The 17,279-nt window shown below is 46.9% G+C and overlaps 1 protein-coding gene across 7 annotated transcripts in view; it reads right to left on the reverse strand.

Moving 5' to 3' along the window:
* Positions 1-1,025: 1,025 nt before the first annotated feature.
* CRACR2B (calcium release activated channel regulator 2B) overlaps positions 1,026-17,279 on the reverse strand; it is a 46,234-nt gene continuing 29,980 nt past the window's right edge. For 6 of the 7 annotated variants that reach the window (XM_072929810.1, XM_072929809.1, XM_072929813.1 and 3 more), the window contains 11 exons: positions 17,011-17,082; positions 16,526-16,580; positions 12,553-12,632; positions 9,900-10,191; positions 9,578-9,719; positions 9,265-9,346; positions 6,835-6,949; positions 5,352-5,459; positions 4,551-4,627; positions 3,471-3,542; positions 1,026-1,384 (listed from right to left, as the gene is read on the reverse strand). In XM_072929810.1, coding sequence (XP_072785911.1) covers positions 1,213-1,384; positions 3,471-3,542; positions 4,551-4,627; positions 5,352-5,459; positions 6,835-6,949; positions 9,265-9,346; positions 9,578-9,719; positions 9,900-10,191; positions 12,553-12,632; positions 16,526-16,580; positions 17,011-17,082 — 1,267 coding nt within the window. In that variant the 3' untranslated portion in view covers positions 1,026-1,212. Of the gene's footprint in view, positions 1,385-3,444; positions 3,543-4,550; positions 4,628-5,351; positions 5,460-6,834; positions 6,950-9,264; positions 9,347-9,577; positions 9,720-9,899; positions 10,192-12,552; positions 12,633-16,525; positions 16,581-17,010; positions 17,083-17,279 lie in introns of all 7 variants that reach the window. The other variant, XM_032748718.3, reaches the window with a different exon arrangement.

Here is a 17,279-nt window from a genome sequence, read left to right on the forward strand (position 1 = left end):
GTTTGAAATTTCTGCATTTATCCTGTGGAAAAAGCTTCAGACTTAACACCGTGGTTTAATGCTCTCTTTCAGCCCTGTTTTGGCTTTTCAAAGAGATGCTGTCAGCCTAATCCTCTTGTGCTTACCCTTAGCATATTGACATGAAACAGATAAGCGAAAGCAAAGCAGACTGAGGTCCCTTTGCCGGCCTGCAGGGATTTGTGGGGCCATGGCTACTTATCAGAGCAGCTGGCTTTTATGCTTTTGCCTCTACACCTGATTGTGTACACAGGTGCACTGTTGCATGTGCCAGGATAAGGCTTCCCAGGCTGCGAGAAGAGTCTTTCCTTGTGATATGATTCCAAAATACTTTACAGATTATGTGCAAAAAGTCACTTGTTCATTAAGAGGCTGGAGCCAATATGGTGAATGTATAAGCCCCCAGGCAGTCTTATTTTGCATCCCTCCTCATCTCATGCCCCTCAGGGTATCTCATTATTTGCATTTATGCTACAGTTTCCAGCAGTCACTTACAAAGGGTGGCTGCTCCCAGAGCTTCCATTTAGAGGCAGGAGATATTCTGACAAAAAAGGGGAATGTATTAAAATGAAGAACTTTTTGGAAATTCTGGTCTTCTTTAGGTCTGATATCAGACAGGTTTAAAAACTAGCAACATATCCCTTTAGACTGTAAGTGGCTGGGTCTTCCAACAGAAAAATGTAATCTTGGTGCTGAGAGACAACAAAAGATCTTCCAGTAATAAACCCCACCCTGCTGCTTACCGTTGTCCAAGCTCAGTCTGCTCAAATTCTGTGCCATTTTGTCATCCTTGAAACAAAAATCCACCCTTTCCTGCTTACAAAAAGTATATGTTACAATGAACTACTTGTGTTATCAGTTTATAGCAGGGGAAATGAGTAACAATTTGTTTGGTCAAAACTGCAGAGTGATTAGTTCTGTAATGCATGAACATCCAGCTGGAGCCATACCAGGGCACATTAAAAGCAACCAAATTCCTAACTCTAGTGAAAAGGATGCATGAGACATTAATAAAATAAAGTTTTAATTCCATTAATACAGGTGACAAGGTGAGAGTAGTTTCAGTCTCTCTCTGAAACCACTATACCCCCAGACATTGAGGAAGTGTCTCCCCTTTTTCTCCTCTGTGCTCTGCCCTCTGTAATTAGCTGCTTGGACTCTGGCTGCTTAAAGGAGGTAAAAAAAGACTGGAGATTAATTTCTCCTGAGCTGCCCCCAAGACATTGGCTCCTGGTTAACTCTTTCCCTCCTTGTAAGACTCCCTGTGTACCACCATGGGGGACAGGCCACTGCTTGAGCAGTAAGTAGGGAGGGTGACACTAGGATCAGTGATTGAAGAGATGGGAGGCTGAATCTCCTGCAGCACCTGAAAAAAAAAAAAAATCTCTCAACACAGCCACTTTTAAGACAGCATTTCTTTATTGCCTGTACTGTTTGCACACTAAGAAAACATACTTAAGGTTGTACATTGAAAGAACCTGCTGGTTCTTGCCATTGCAGTATGACGGCACTGATAAAGGTAATACACAGAACTGGCCCATATTTGTGTGTCAGCTGTGTTTCACGCCTTTGTCTTGTGTGTGCTGTGTACAAAGCGTGGGAGGCACACATTCAGAACACCTCAGCATGGATTCCCCTTCCCAAAAATCACTCCTTGGAAACACAAGTAGTTCCCCTGGAAGTACTGCAGGTCTTACTCCAGGCTCCACACCAGCTACCCTGGTTCCTTCAGGGCCTCTTGCAGCTTTCTGATTCCCAGTCTCTGGAAGGCATTAGTGCAGTCAAACAGTGTTGAGCCACAGCCAGCCAACAGTAAGGACTGAAAAGGATCTTACTACTTTTAGCTCTTCCTTTTACTCAGAAATCCTGCTCATCCAGAGAAAAACTTCCTCTTTCCTATCAGAAGTAAAGGGCACCAGGAGGAACCATGGAAATTCTTTGTAATACTGATGTCTGTAGGGGTGACTCAGAGCACTTTTCCTGCCTGGGATATTCCCAGCAAAAATTGTGCAATAAATAGGCATTCAGAGCACCCACCTCATCCCAAGAGAGGAAAGACCATAGACAAGTACTGGCCCTTCCCTATACTATAAGGTCTGCAGGCTGCATCACAGCTGCATCACATCTCGTCCCTAAAATGTCAGAGTCACATACAGAAACAGCCTCAAAGACAAAAGGGGAAAGGGCACTAACAAAAATCTCACTTAATCCCAAGGCTTTGAGAGCTGAGCTGCAAACCAGAAAGCATGGCACCCCAGGTGCTCTATGCCCAGGCATTGTGGCAGCTTTGCCAACAGGAGCACTTCTGGAGACAGTTTCTATCTCTGCCCTGCTTCTCCTTGCCCTGCTTTGCCTGGACCCTTAGTGACAACAAGGTCCCTTCCCAAGGGGAACAGATTCAGTCCAGCTCATTCTCAGGCCCTCCACCAGTAAAGTGAGGCTGGTGCTCCAAGTCCCAGCAAAAGAAAAAGGTACGTTTCACAGGCAGCTGCTTCGTGCTTTTGAAAGCACTCTAGTGGGATCTTTCAGGACAGAGGGTAAGGCAGTTCCAAGTTGCTGGAGATTCTTCAGGAAAGGATAAGAGAATGGGAGGAAACAGGCAGCATTCAGCCTTAAAACAGGCTATATATGGCTCCCCTGGTTTGTACAGCACAACAGGCCCATCCTGCAAAGGACTATGAATCAGCAGCACATGCCAGCACCTGCAGGTCCCAGGGCAGCTGCTCTGTGTTCTGTAAACATTCACTTTAAGGACAGTGAAAAGGTCCATAAGGGTGACAAAGCAATGAAAGCCATTGGGATTCATCCTATGATCACATATAGAATCTGTTAACTACAATATTGGCAAGTCCAGCCAAATCCTGCAGTAAATCCAGGGCCCAATCCAGATCTTGCAGGAAGTGGTGGAAGTGTTACCATCACAGCAGGCTCTCAGCTGAGCACTGCTGCTGCAGAACCAAAAGGAGATGCTTCTCTCTGAGACAGGTGGATCACTACTTCGGATAGCCCAAATTTAAAATACTTTCTACCTCTCTTACACGGAAATTCTATTTAATACAGACCCACTGTGTCTTCTGGTCTCTGCTGCTAGGCCACTTCTTTGCCAGAAAGAACAGGAACAAGACTTCATCCCTTTACAGGGAACAAACCTCTCCAGACAGAAGGCCCAGTCTGTGCTACTAGCTAAGACTAGCCAAATTCTCCCAAAAAAGCCACGGCCTCTAGAGACCAGCACAGCATGCAGACTTGGAAGTAGAACAATGCAGGTAATATGCATATTTTGGCCTGATTTATGCCTCAAAATTCACAGACTGGGAAAAGCTGCACCTTCCCCAAGTCTCTAGAGAGCTGATACCACCAAATTCAGCTTGCTTGAAAGGAACCCCCAGCTTCATGATACAGCATTGGCACATGTCTCATCCTGACACATTGTTGTGCTTTATGTACAGCACCCTTTCCTCCTGCTGATATCCTCCAGCTGCAGGGCATTCTCCCTCTGCCTGTCTTCTTGTGCTGTCAGCAACCTGGAAAGAGCAGCACAGATCAAGAATACAACCTGGTTACTGAGCTCTTCCTGCCAAGGCATTTGCCTCTACCCTTTGGTCTCCACCAGCCATTTAGGATTTACATTTAAGATTGCAAGAAGTGACAGGCCCAAAGACTGGACTTCTCTGGAAGTTCAGCTAGATAAATGACACACAGAGAATGAGCATGAATTTCCAGGGAACAGGGAAATAAACTGGACACGTACAAGAGGGGGTACCATGACGTAGTAATCTGAACACCAGTGTGAGCGGCCTGTGCCTTTATTCCCAAGAGGGAGGCATGGATGTCAGAATCCTGGGTTGTATGCTCTGCCAGGCTGGGCCATCTTGGGCAGCACCATGGTAATAAAGCATGCTGAAGGCATGTGCTATGGGAGCTGTGATTCACCTAGCTGATAAGTAAATCCACCCAGTTAATGAACAGCTAAGTCCTGCTGTGGCTCTAACAGACATCATGCAGGAGGAGGTGAAGAAATAAAAGAAAACAAAAGGATAGTTTTCTTGTGAGATTTTAAATAATTTTTTTCCAAAAACTACCCTTTTTTAAACTAAAAATTTTGGAGCAAATTTCCTTCAGCTGAACTGTATCTTACCTCCTTTTAAAATGATTGCCACTGAAATAGCTCAGTCTGTACAGTGCTTATTAATATAGGGGAGAAATAACCCTTAGAGCTGCATGAAGACTTCAAACTGAAAACACCAGCTTAAAATCTGGGACACCATGCAAGGTTTTTGTGATGAAATATTCAAATTGAACTTCTAATCTTGCAACAGCCAGTTCTATCAGGTGAAGCTTTGTGTGCAAAGAGTCCAGTCTACACTTGGTGCTCTCCAGGCACAATAGACAAAGGCCTGGAGTCAGGTTTCTTTTGGGATTTGACAGAGAGTCAGTCTCTGACAGCCCCCTGTTCTTGCCCATTCCCCAGCAGAGCCCACACCAGTCACCCCCAGCTGGGGAAGTGTCCCAGGGTGCTCCTGCTCACTGACCTGGCCATGTGCAGCATGGGCTCCATGATGTTGTAGCCAGTCATGGCACTGCACTCGTAGAACACAGCCTTGTACTCCTGCCAGAGAGCACAGCAAGCACCCACAGTGACTGCCAGCTCTCCTCCATCACCATTCACCCAGAGCCTTGGGAGCTGGCCCACCCTCATCCCTAGGAACCCTGCCAAGAGCCATTGGAGCCAGGAGGGTGGCTGCTACCCTGCTGGGGTGCACACCCTGCTCACCAACCCAGGAGGAGGAGATACTTTTCAGCATTGGGGGCCAAGCCAGAGTGTCCAAAAGGGAGCACTGGGGGAGTTGTTTGGGAAGAGAAAACATTAGTCCAGGGTACTTTGATTCCCTCACCTTTTTGTTGTGGGTCCAGAAGGCAAAAAACACCTTTGAAACCCTGTCTCCCCCCACCCAGGGGGCAAAGTGCCAGCAGGCAGGCAGTCAAGGGAGTGAGGAAAGAGGCAGGATGATGTTGCATTAGGGAGCTCTCAAATGGGAAATCATTGCAAATGGGCCATGCATGTTCCCCTCAGAAAGACTGAAATGAGGCATCAAGCCCCATGAGAAATACATGAGCCTGCTCAAGGGCCATTGTCTGCCACATACAGGCCACCACTTCATCCCCCCTTGTACCAGAGGGACCTGGGTACCTGTCCACATTGGAGAAACAGGGGGTGGGAGGCACCATACTGGAAAACAGCTCCAAGAAGGGCTTTCTGCCAGCCAGACTGCCCTGCTCACAGCTGGAGGGTGGCTGCAGAGCAAGTCAAACAGCAGAGTACCGAGTCACACCTTTGCCAGCCTTTCCCCCTCCACCTTGGGCACTTTCCGGGTCTCTCTCTGCACAGCATCCAATTTGTTTCCAAGCAGAAAGACCACAGCTCCATCCTCTATACCTTCCTGCAAAAGAAATAAAGACCCCTAGAGACCCAGCCACTCAGAGCAGATCCTTCCAGCCCACCAAACAAGACCTTCAGTGGCAGCAGGATCAGGCCCATTAGATCATTAAAGGGCCATTCCTTCACTAGCCCCAGGGATTTGTGACTGGGACAGTGACAGAGGAGAGACAGGACATAAGTGTCTCTCAGGGAAATAAGAAGCCTAAAGAAAAGCAGCTTTCCCCACAGGCATTTTGGAATTTGTGATCTGGCAGATCTTCTTCATAAGCTCAGTAATTTTTGTATGTGCAGTACTGTGTCTAATGTGCTGTCCTAAACTCAACAATCCCTTGCTGAAAATCCTCTGGATGAGCAAGTTCACCCCTTGTAAGTTGTCTCCATAGGAACTGTTATTCCTAGGCAATTCCTGGAGCCCCTTACCTCTGGTCAAACTCTATAATTCCACTGGCTCACTAGAACATGGTCAGAGTAAGAACAGGGCTCAAAGTTATTTCCATACTCAAGTGCCCTGGATGACATACAGAACCTGAACAGCTTCAAAACAAAATAAATACCAAGATGGGGAGAGGAAAAGAAGACAGAGATTAAAATACACAGATTTCATTCTGTGGACTCAATTTAACCTTCCTCCTGAAAGGAACCTGATTTTCAGAGGCTGGTTAGTTTTGAAGATCTTAACATTTGATCTTTTAGAGTCCAAAGACATAAGTGGTTGTTTGGATTTTTTTCCCCAACAGGCTTGTGGAAATTAACAATACTAGAATTCTCCAACCTATACTTACTCACTCCACTGAGATCTTGGTTTTTTGAGACTCAGCACAATCAAAACAAAACCACCCTTGAAAATTTCCCTTCACCTCTTGATCATCTACACACAACTAATTTAAAGTATAAAGAGAGGTATTTTTGTATCCCCAAGAAGATAAAAGCCACAGATAAATGCTTTTAGTGAGTATTTGGAAATAAAAGATGGGGGAAACCCAAGAGTATTAATACCTTGTTACCAAATTTTAAATTAAAAAAGGAAATAAAAAGAACCACCTCCCTTTCCTGTGCATAGGCCAGACACCAGGAGATCTCCCTGCCTGAACACGGGTGAGATGTGACCACGTTTAGGAGATGTAGTCAGTGCACATGGGCTGCTTACAAACCCACACTACACTTTTGAGAAACAGCCCTCCCTGATTTAATGGGCTACCACTGCCTTTGTTACCTTTGACACAAAGCCTCTGATTCCAAACTGACCAGCACAGGCATCTGCTTTGATAATTCAGCTTCACGATAGGACTTCCTGGGGCACTGAGAAATGTCACTTCCAGGCAGCCTGTTGGAGCAAGGGAGCACCAGCAGCACTGGAGCCCAGGTCCCACTCTCACCTGGACGCTGCTCATCCAGTTCCGCACCGCCACGAAGGAGCACTCGGCCGTGATGTCGTACATCACCAGGATCCCGTCTGCCTTCCGGAAGTACTGCTTGGTGATGCTCCGAAACCTGAGCCCAGACAAAAGCAAAGGCACCTCAGAACCACGGGGAGTGAGGGAGTGGGATTGTCTGTCTGTCAGTGCAGGCTCTGCAAGGCCTGGCAGCACCCATGCCTGATGTGTCACTCAGGGCTGGTGTCTACGCACAGGTGACGGATCCCTGCACATTTGAGACAGGCCAGGCAGCCGTGGGTAGGCAGGAATCTTGCCAAATGAATGGTTCTGAGAAAGCAAGAAAGAAGACCTTTGCAGATCAGGAAGAAAGAAGCAGAAGAATCTATTTGGGTGGGATAGGAAAAGGTAATTTCCTATTAAAAGGGAAACTGGTGGAAAAAACATGATCTTTCTCTATAGTCTGGAAGAATCTGCAGACTAAGCTGTACCACAGTACAAACTAGGCATGCGTAATGCCTGTCCCAGGGCTGCCAAAACAGCAGTTAAGAACTCAGCATCAGAACAGTCTGTTTCCACTATTGAATCTATAAACCAATGGCATTATACATAAAAAATCAGATGCTAGACACAATTTCCAGGAAAAACTCCTGCCAGACATCTACTTTTTGATGTCTGTACCATTTAAAACCACAGGCTTGTATTTTGTGAATAAATTCCAACCAAAGCAAACCAAACAACCAAAACAACAAGCCCGAACCTTAGAATCTGTAAGCACTTTGTGACAGAGCTATGATATAACCACAATGATTGCAAACTGATAGATTTAGCAATGTAATTAGGGAATTAATACATGTAACAAAAGCCCCGAGATCTCACCAGAGAGCTGTGTATTTCAGCCCTGCAGAGGATAACAAACTCTCCTCTTACGAGCCAAGAAAACCTACAGCTGTTGCCCTCCTGCACTCTTCAGATAGTTGCTTGAAGCCTGTCCTTTCTCACCGTAATATTCTGGCACCTACTCAACTGAGAAAGCACAGACTGTATCTTTGGCAATCAAGGTGCACCTCTGGAACTGCCAGACAGGCAAGATGCTCCAGAAGAACCATCAAAGGTAGCATGCGTAAGTCTCAGGGAAGTCACTGAGGAGCTCTCCTTGCATGCTTCAAGGGGTTCTTCCATCTCCTCCTTAGATATTTACAGTAGAACACCTCTAGTTAGAAGTAATTAATATTCCTCCAGAAGTAGAAAAGGCTTTTTCTTCTTCCCAGGTCTCCTATTTGGTATCAGCAGTGAGCCAAGCTCTCTCTTGTGGGCACACATCTAGGACCTACTAGTGCTGCAGGGGCCTGTGGTAAAGGTCCTTCTCAGGGACAATATCTTGAATTTGGCCTCTGCTGCAATCTGACCTCAATAAAATGTCACATTTTTTTGTCATAGCAGCTACCCTTACTGCTCAGTTTCAGCATCAAAATAACCACAGGAGTCCCCTCAGAAATAATTATTTCTTCAGCATGAAGCCTAATTTTGGAAGACAGAGTTGCTTTTCTGTAGATACTCCTACTTAGTACATTCTCACCAGCTCTGCATGGTCTAGCTGACTGAGACAGACAGCATCATTGGCACAGTTCAGGCTTAGAATATTCCCATGACCTTGGCTGCCCCCTGAAGGCCTGCCCCCATAACATATTTAGCTCAAAATACCCAGTGCTTATTTTTGCCAGGCCCTTGAGGTTCATGGTCCTCTTGAAATAGCTTCCTATCTTAAGCTTCAAATTATATCCTACATAAAATGTAATTTACATGGAGCCAGTGGTGGGCCTTCATCTCTAGTAGCAGATGAGGGCCAAATGTGTCCTTTACTACTCTGGTCCTCACCAACACTGCTGGTAACATCTAGAGATATCCCATGCTTTTGAAACTAGAGGGCTTCAAATGAGGAACAAGTGTTCACTGTCACAGAAAGCTGCACAATCTCTCTACCAATGATTATCACTGCCACAAGTCTGTCAGCAGAAGGGACCAGTGAAAGGGGCCAATAACCTCACTGACAGAGTCCAGCAGGGGAGTTCAAATCACCTTCCCCACAGGTCATGCTAATGCAGCTGGTTTTGACAGCTGAATCAGATCTGGAAAGGGACACACCCTTTGAGCCCCGTGATATACATCTATGGACAGATTGCTTGGAGCCACAAGCATGCAGGTCAGACACGTGGAAAACTACTTTTCTGTCAACCCTCAGAGCAATCTCCCCAGGCCCTGCTTCACAGTCACAGCTTCTAAAAATCTCTGGAACCTTCGCTGCAGGTTCAGCACTGGAACAGCTGTCATGACCTGTCTGGTCCTCCTGAAGCTGATAGTTTTCCCAGGAACAGAAACCAGCTGCATGTGTGTTTTCCCTTTCCCCCACTGAGCCCAGCAGAAATCACTTACCTCTCTTGTCCAGCTGTATCCCACAGCTGCAAGGCAACCTGGGTGTTATCCACAATTAGACTCTTCACCTGGTAATCGATACCTGTTGGGAAGGTGACAATGATTATGAGGTAGGATGGAGAGAGAGAGCAGCTTGCCATTACAATGGCCAGACAAACTCCATTTAGTTCAGGGGAATTGCAAGATTGATTCAATACTGGGAGAGAGACCATCTTTACCCTCTAGCTGGGCTATGATACAGGCAAAAAAGCATTTTCCCAGGCTGCCCTTCCCACCTTCCTTATCCAGATGAACCAGGCACCCTATTACTTACCAATGGTTGCATTGAGCTCAGCCAAGAACCTGTCATAGCAGAAGCGGTGGATGAAGGAACTCTTCCCAACACCAGAATTCCCAACAAACACCACTTTAAAGATGCGATCTGGGGAACAGCTGGCTGGTTCCAGTGCTTGGAGCTACATGGAAAAAGGTATGAGATTTTGAAGAGCCCAGCTGCAAGCAGTGCTTTGATTCAGGGATTGGACTGCTGCACTGTAAATCTGTGGAGCTGAGTTTGATGGGAAGAGAGTCAGACATCCTCAAGGCCCCAGCAAGTAGCAGGTGTTTGAGGAACAACCCCAGGTAACTGCACTCACCCTGGTTTCGGTGCCAACAGGCTGGGCTCGGGGAGGCAGTGGAGCAGCATCTAGGCCATCTGCATTTCTTCTGCAGTCAGAGTCACCCTTCAAAGTCATCTTAAACCACTCAGGATCTGCTGCCAAGGGCCATCTCTCCTCATCTCTGCTGTTCTCTCCAAAGTTTGTGCTGCCTCCTTCTGTCTTCATCCATACCCCACTGCCTGGGAAGTATTTACAGTTCTTTCTGTTGGGTTCTTCCACTGCCACATCCACTGGGAAGGTGAAGGGAAGGTCCGCAGAGGCCAGTTGTCTGTATTAAAGTCCACAGGCAGCACAGATAGGGTGGGGGGTGGGGGGGTGGGGGGAGGAGATAGGGAAAGAAGGAGGTTGCAAATTCCCAACCAACCAATGCAATCCAATTAGTGTATATGAAGCTCTCAAAGGAATTCTATTCACTCCCCACACTCCCTGTGACCAAGGCATCAGTGGCTCCCCTAAGGAAAGAGAGACAGCTCACCAGAGCTGTACACTCACGTGCTGAGAAATACTTAATTAATTTTAATAAAAATTGCCACTTTGGATTTTTCAATAATTCTCTGCCTATTGCTTCCCCCAGCAGTGAAAAAATGAGGAAAAACATACAAAACAAAAGTCTCTTAAAAAAAAACAAAAAACAAAAAAAACCAAAAAAAACCCCCCAAACCAAAACAACAACAACAAAAAAACAAAAACAAAAACCAAACCATAATTACCCTGTATTTCTGTTACTAAATACCATACAAAAAGAAATAACAGAATATGCCCACACAAGAGCATGCTGATGCACTGGAGGTACAGCTGATGTGGTAGTTGGAGGAACAACCTTCAAAAGAAAACCTAAAATAACCAATTTAAACTACTGAAATCACGGCAGCATCACTGGTTTTCTATGGCTAAAGAACTAGGCAAGGAATGAGAAGACCTAGAATTAAGCTGAAGATATTTATGCACCACAGATGTCTTCATTGATTTCACTGTCCAGCAGATTGCATTTGGAAGGAAATTAGAGTGACCACAGCGTACTAGAGTCAGTCTCTCAGAAGCAGGACACCCCACCCTGCTCTGCAAGGTTTTTCTCTTTCTATTAGTGCAGACAATTCTTTCTCACTCCAGCAAATACACTTCATCTGGGTTGCAAAATCCACCTGCTGCCATGTCTACACTTTTTTCTATGAAAGGGAGCTCACATTCCTGGTTTCCCTCCCTGCATTTACCCCAAATGCCAGTCCAGAGCCAGGCCAGCTGGAATGCCTCCCTCTTGAAAATGGACACAAAGTCTCAGGCTCTGGGGAATGGTGCCTGTCTCCCAGGGCTGGCAAAACCACACAATGAGGGGTCTCAAGACCCTCTTTAGTGGGAGCAAAGGGACAAGTACAAAATTCTGAACAGTGACCTCAGATCTAATGGATTTCTTTTCATGCTTCTCAAGCAATGTGGTATGACACAGCATGGAGACAAGGCCAAATACTACTTCTCTCTTTCTCTCATCACCTTCATTGCCAAACTTCTCCAGCTGTTAAGCCTTTCCAGGAGGTTTATTCCAGTAGCAGCTAGAAGGATCTTTGCAAGAAATAACTGGGGAGGAAGATGGGAGAACTTGGTTATCTGATGCAATGGATAGAATGTGCCAGTCACACAACCATGGAGGACCTCTGCCTCAGACCTCGCCAGGCAACCTCCCACCCTGGGCCCAAGAATCAGCCCTCTCCAGAATCCACCTGGTTTTCCATAAGTTCACGAGCCAAGGAGCCTTGAGCTAAACCCTTAAATGCCACTACCAGAACTGTAAGCATTAAAGGTGAGTTGAAGCTGGAAGAAACTGAACCTAGACCTCTGTCTCTGGCTGGCACCAGGAGAAACTGGGCAGCAATGGAACTTTCTGCAGAGACCTGGTAAGAAAGAGGGGAGCACACTGCCTTTAAAACTTGTTTGGGGCCACCAGTTGCAGGCAAAATCCAGCTCCAAGCTAGGTTATTGTATATTCTGCATGTAGAGTGTAAAACAAAGAAAAGGCCTTGGCCACAGAGATAAATTGCCTGCCCTGGCTGAAGGGAGGCCTGGTGTGCCAGGTGAACATCTGCATAGGTGTAGAGGCAGGTGAGCAGGATGAACCCACCTGGAGCCAGAACCTCTCCTCGAGGCTTTCAGCTGCCAGAAAGAACCCAACCCTTGTGCAATTTCTGCCCTCTCCCATGCCCCAGGGATATGGACTCTGGCATGAGGCACTAGCGCACAGGATTTGTGCCTGAGGACAAACTGGCACACTGGGGAGTTGATGTAGTCATTTCAACAGAGCTGTCTGACTCAGAAAGAGGCAGCCTTTGAGACTCCCATCCCATTAACAGTCCCAGACCTTCTGGTGATATTTAGATTTTCTCCCCCATTGCTGCAGGCATAAGCAGCAGCAGGGCCACCTCCCTGTGGAAATCAGCAAACAGTATCCTCAGCCTCATGCTGTGCCAACACCACCTGATGCCAAGATACAGCTAAAGCCACAGAAAAGCTGCACCGCACCACGCTCCCAAAACCAGCACCAAGGTGGGAGAACCAGACCCAGGACACAGCTTGACTGACAGGGTACTGCAGTGGGCACGGACTGACACCACGGACACGACACAGACACCCATCTAACCGTTTGACAGGCTTGTCCTCCAGCAGGTAACTGCCTAGCACTGACCCTTTCTTCAACAGGGGATTTTTATTCTGAGGCACCTGGAAGTTGAAAAGAGAAGGAATGAAGAATGTGATTACAGCCCCAGTTCAACCACTCCCCACCTCTGTAGAGCACTTTGGGGAGGCAAGGCTGGAGCCCTGGCAGCCCCACACCATGCACTGGTAATGCCTCACTGGAAGGCTGAAAGAGGTAAGCACATGGCTTGCTTTTCTCAGTTAAAATAATTTAATTCCTGCAAGAAGCCATCACTGTTGCTGCTTTCTCCTTCACTTGAAAACCCATCAAACTGGTGATGTCCCAAACGGAATTGTTCCTTTAGCCAGCCACAGTTTTTATTTCTGTGGCTTGTTCTCCACTTGGTCTCACAGCTGAATCTCTCTTTCCCCATCTACCTCTTTCTTATACTGATGTTTTGTGGGGCAGACCAATTGCCCTTTCCTCAGAAGACACTAGTATCCTTCCTTGAACTGTACTCACCTAGAGCTGCACATGAACCACAGGAAAGGAAGGAGGCAGCTCTACACAGGGTGATGTACAGGCTCTGCCTTACACCAGCATCCCTCTCCATGCTTTCCTCCAACTTACCACAGAACAAACACTTCCTACAGCCAGTATTTACCAGCTCCTCAGAGAAGGAGAAAGCAGGACAACCTCTCGCCCAACCCTCTTCCCCCCATACAGTAGCTTTGCCATTCCCAGCAATGGAATGGCTCTGGCCACACACACAAAATGTGAAGTGAGAGACAGCATGGAAAGGTGCCCATCACATGGGCACTAGGGGAAAGGGAGAGGTATTCAGTCTGCAAATCTGAAGATTTTTAACATGTTCTTGCTAGTTATTTCTAGGGGAAAGGTGGAGGAAGAATGGTTTGCAGTCCACCAGATCTGCCTCTTTCAGCAGTACTGAGCTGACCAAACACCTGCAGGCAGTTCTGGACAGGCCTTCCTTTGTGCTTCCCACAGCCTGGAGGACTGCAAAGATTATTTCTTCAATAATCCTTACTGAAGGCTTATTTTTAAAGGCAAAAAAATTAAGAAGCTGTTCTATTGGTCAGAACTCCCAGAACACCTTTGCTGCAATGCAGTATAACAAAGGGAGACACTCCAGACTCCACAGAGGGCTTGACCCAACTAGGAGCTTTGCAGGCAAAGAACAAAACATTTTTTTACATATAAAACTGATGTTCAAAAGAACCTCCAGCCACAGAAAACAATCCAGCACCGAGAGTCTCACAACTGTGGAGCACAAATCTTCCCAGGCAAAAGACCCCCAAGTGCATTACAACATTCCAGTCAACACAGCCAGGCTGTGGTACAGGCAACCAGGGGTTATCCAGCAGGGACAGAAGGGGAAGTTTTCAGTGTTTGAGCAGCTTCACTCAAGAGCACCCTCTAGCCACACAGAAGAAACAAACTGTGTTACAGGCCACTGGAATTGAGTCACAACCTTCAAGTCACTTGTGGAGCAAAAAGACTCCTACACAATCTGCTCTGCCACCTTACCTGGAGAGGGAACAGCCTGCAGAGCACAGACTTGGGTAAGAAAGGAGGAACAATGGGGCATGTTTTGCCATTGGTTCTGCCATGCTTTATTGGCCTGCCAGGTTTGTGTAACATTTGGCTTTTCACCAGGATGATAAAGGGACAGATGCAATGCCACAGCTGTGTAACACATGATGACAAGGATTCCACAACAGCACATGTACAAGCACTCTGGATGGAAAAGATTCTGGTTTACCAGTGAAATAAAAATACATGTCAAAAGTAGTCAAAGTACCAAAACACTCTTCATGATGAACAGACATGAAATTTGCTCTGTCAACATAAAGCATACAAGCATAACTCCATAGCCAGATGGGTCATGGGTGTGAAATTGAACTGCAACCCCGGGGTCTTAAAAATCCCCATCAGTGGTTTGTACATCGACAGAAATAGCCACATATCGCCATCTGTGACCCAGCCTCTCTTGCCTGGGACAAGAGTGTGCCCCACAGTGCAGTGGGGCAAGGGTCTGCCCACCCTGGCAAGGCAAGAAACTCTTATGAAGAGCAAGGTATTAAGCTGGGAACTGAGAAGAGCAAAGGAGTAGTGACTGGGTTGCTATCAGCCACATACAGCCCAACTCCTCCTTCCAACCACTTCAAAATCTTTGCTATGAAAGAACCTCTGTTCACCACACCTTCATTTCACAGAAATAACTCTTCCCAGCACTAAAAGAGGGTATTAAGGCCTTGGGTTTCTTTTTAGCCTGTAAAAGCACAAATAGTCTCTGGCAGAGAGTGTGTCCCCATCAGAAGGCTGGACTCTCCTTTTTGCTTCTGCAGGGAAGTATTGCCATTTTTTCCCCTCCTTACTATTAGACAGGCTGGGGAGCAGACCTTCTGCAGGCAAATGATGATAGCAGCATCTCTGCAAGCCCCTGGAGCCCTGCTTCCCTGTGGACTGAAACAAGAGAGCAGCCAAAGGAAAAAACCTTACTCCAGTACAGGCTTCAACTGCCCAGCAAGACACAGCCTTGCCAGATGAGCAGTGGTGGTAGGAGTTCACCCTGTGCCTTGTTCCCTATTGCCAGTGATGGGAGAAGGGAGAAAGCAGCCCCTCTGTGCTGTGACTTTCTCTGCTGGGCTCTCTCTTGGGTCCACCTGCAGCAGCAGGTCTTAGCAGAGAAGCAGAAGAAGAGAAGAGAGAAGCAGACATGTTCTGCACACACAGCAGTACAGACCTGAGCCATGGTCTCCACAGGACACCCACCCACCAACAGGAACCCACAGGCTGATGAAGCACAACACATGGAAAGAGAAGAAGAAACCATTTTCTTTGCCTGCTTGCACTGGACCCCACTACAAAGTGACTGTGTTTATGGTTTTCCAAGAGGGAGCAGGAAGCTCTGGTGTGCATCCACATAGTTAGCAGCTTTAAAAATGAAGATTGAAGAAAAAAAAATCCACATTTTAGAAACAAACATATGTCACCTCTATCCAAAATTGTTACTGACATTATTTTATACAGCTCTCCACCTGGAGAACTCCAACCTCTGGATCAAGCAGGGCATTTTGTCTCCCATATGGGCATAATCACTGTGTTTCCTTCCAGAGTTCTTCCAGCAGTCAGAAAGGCTCTTGTAGCCTATCACTGTCCTCCCTGCACGTCACCTACTTCCAGATCTTCACGTGGGGCATGACAGCAGAGCAGGCAAAGACAATGGTGGCAGGGATGGGTCCAAGAGGGCAGACAACTGTGCAAGCAACATTTGGGAACACAAAAGCTATTTAATTAAAAAAAAAAATTAAAAATAGACCACATATCTGTGCTTATCTTGGTGCCTGGGAAAGGCCAGAGATTGACATTTCCAGATGAGAGAGATCCTGCTTTCTCCTAGTTCTCTGACACAAGGCTCACTGCTGCATGCAGCAAAGTTCACAGGAATGGGAAGGAATGGGAAGCTCCCTGGAGGAAGCTCTGAAAACATCTGCTACAAACTCAGGGGGTCAGAAAAACTCCAAAACCCTCCTGTACCACTCCATGCCCAGTCAGCCAGCAGCACATCTGAGAATCCATCTTCTTCCTCACCACCCAGCTCCAGGATGCATCCAGCTTCTCTCCCCTCCTTGCATGTGCCCAGTGCCTGGCACAACACACAGAGCCCACACATGCAGCAGGCAGCACCCACTGCAGCCCTGCACAGGGCTGTGTGACAGTCCCCAGCCAACATGCCTTGGGTTAAACCCAGGCAGCTGGCAGCAGCAAACAGCAGAGCTTGCCTCCAGCACGGACACAGAGGCGCTGCAAAGTCTGTATTAAGCACAACACCAGGCCCCAAGAGCTCTTGTCATTGTCCCCCGTGGAAGTGACAGGCCCCTGAGTGATGACAGCAACAGCAGCAGATGAGAGGAGGGCGGTTGGGAATTAAGGTTTTCTTTCTTAGACTAACCAGCTTCTTGGCTTCAAAAGCGTCTCGCTCATCTCGAAGCTTCTTGTTCATTTCTCTGCCCCAAAGGAAGACACAGGAAAGACATAATGAGATGCTTGTCACAAATTAAGTAAACCCCAACATTTGAAAGTGAGAACAGAAAGAAAGCTTGGGAACAGAGATAAAAATGTTGTTTATAGCCAGACATGCTGGGATTTCCATGTATCCCAGCCAAGGTCATGGGCTCTACATGGTTGCCTTAGCCAGCAGGAAAGGCTAAATTCCTCCAGAGGAGGGATTACCTCGTGAAATAACATAGCCTGTAATGTGCCAGAGCTGGCCAAATTGCACAGCTCTGTCTGGACCTAGAAAAACAAGCAGAGTCTAAACACTGCTTGAATAAAATCCTGTAGCTTTCCATGGGAGAAATGAGCACAGTGCCGAAACCTCAGCCCCCTGGAGGTATAAGAGCTCAGCATTTCCCTCCAGCCTTCACCAGTTCTCACCTGAGGAGCTCCAGCTGCCGAAGGAGGCTCTGTTTCTCTTTCTGCATGTTCTTGGAGACTCTAAACACATCCCTGGGCAAAAGGCATTTTAAAATAAGGGGAAATAAATTAATGGGAGAGAAAATACAAATCTCTCTCTCGGGCACTCATGGTAGTCTCAAAGACAAGGGCGTGCCTTATGCTTAGGGGAATTCAGAGGAAGCAGCACTGTTCTGGGAGCTGGGATGGTTGGGTTGTACCAGAGCTCTCCTCCAACATGAGAGCAGGCA

This window comes from Taeniopygia guttata, chromosome 5 (genome assembly GCF_048771995.1).
Source record: "Taeniopygia guttata chromosome 5, bTaeGut7.mat, whole genome shotgun sequence".
Classification (NCBI taxonomy): Eukaryota; Metazoa; Chordata; class Aves; order Passeriformes; family Estrildidae; genus Taeniopygia; species Taeniopygia guttata.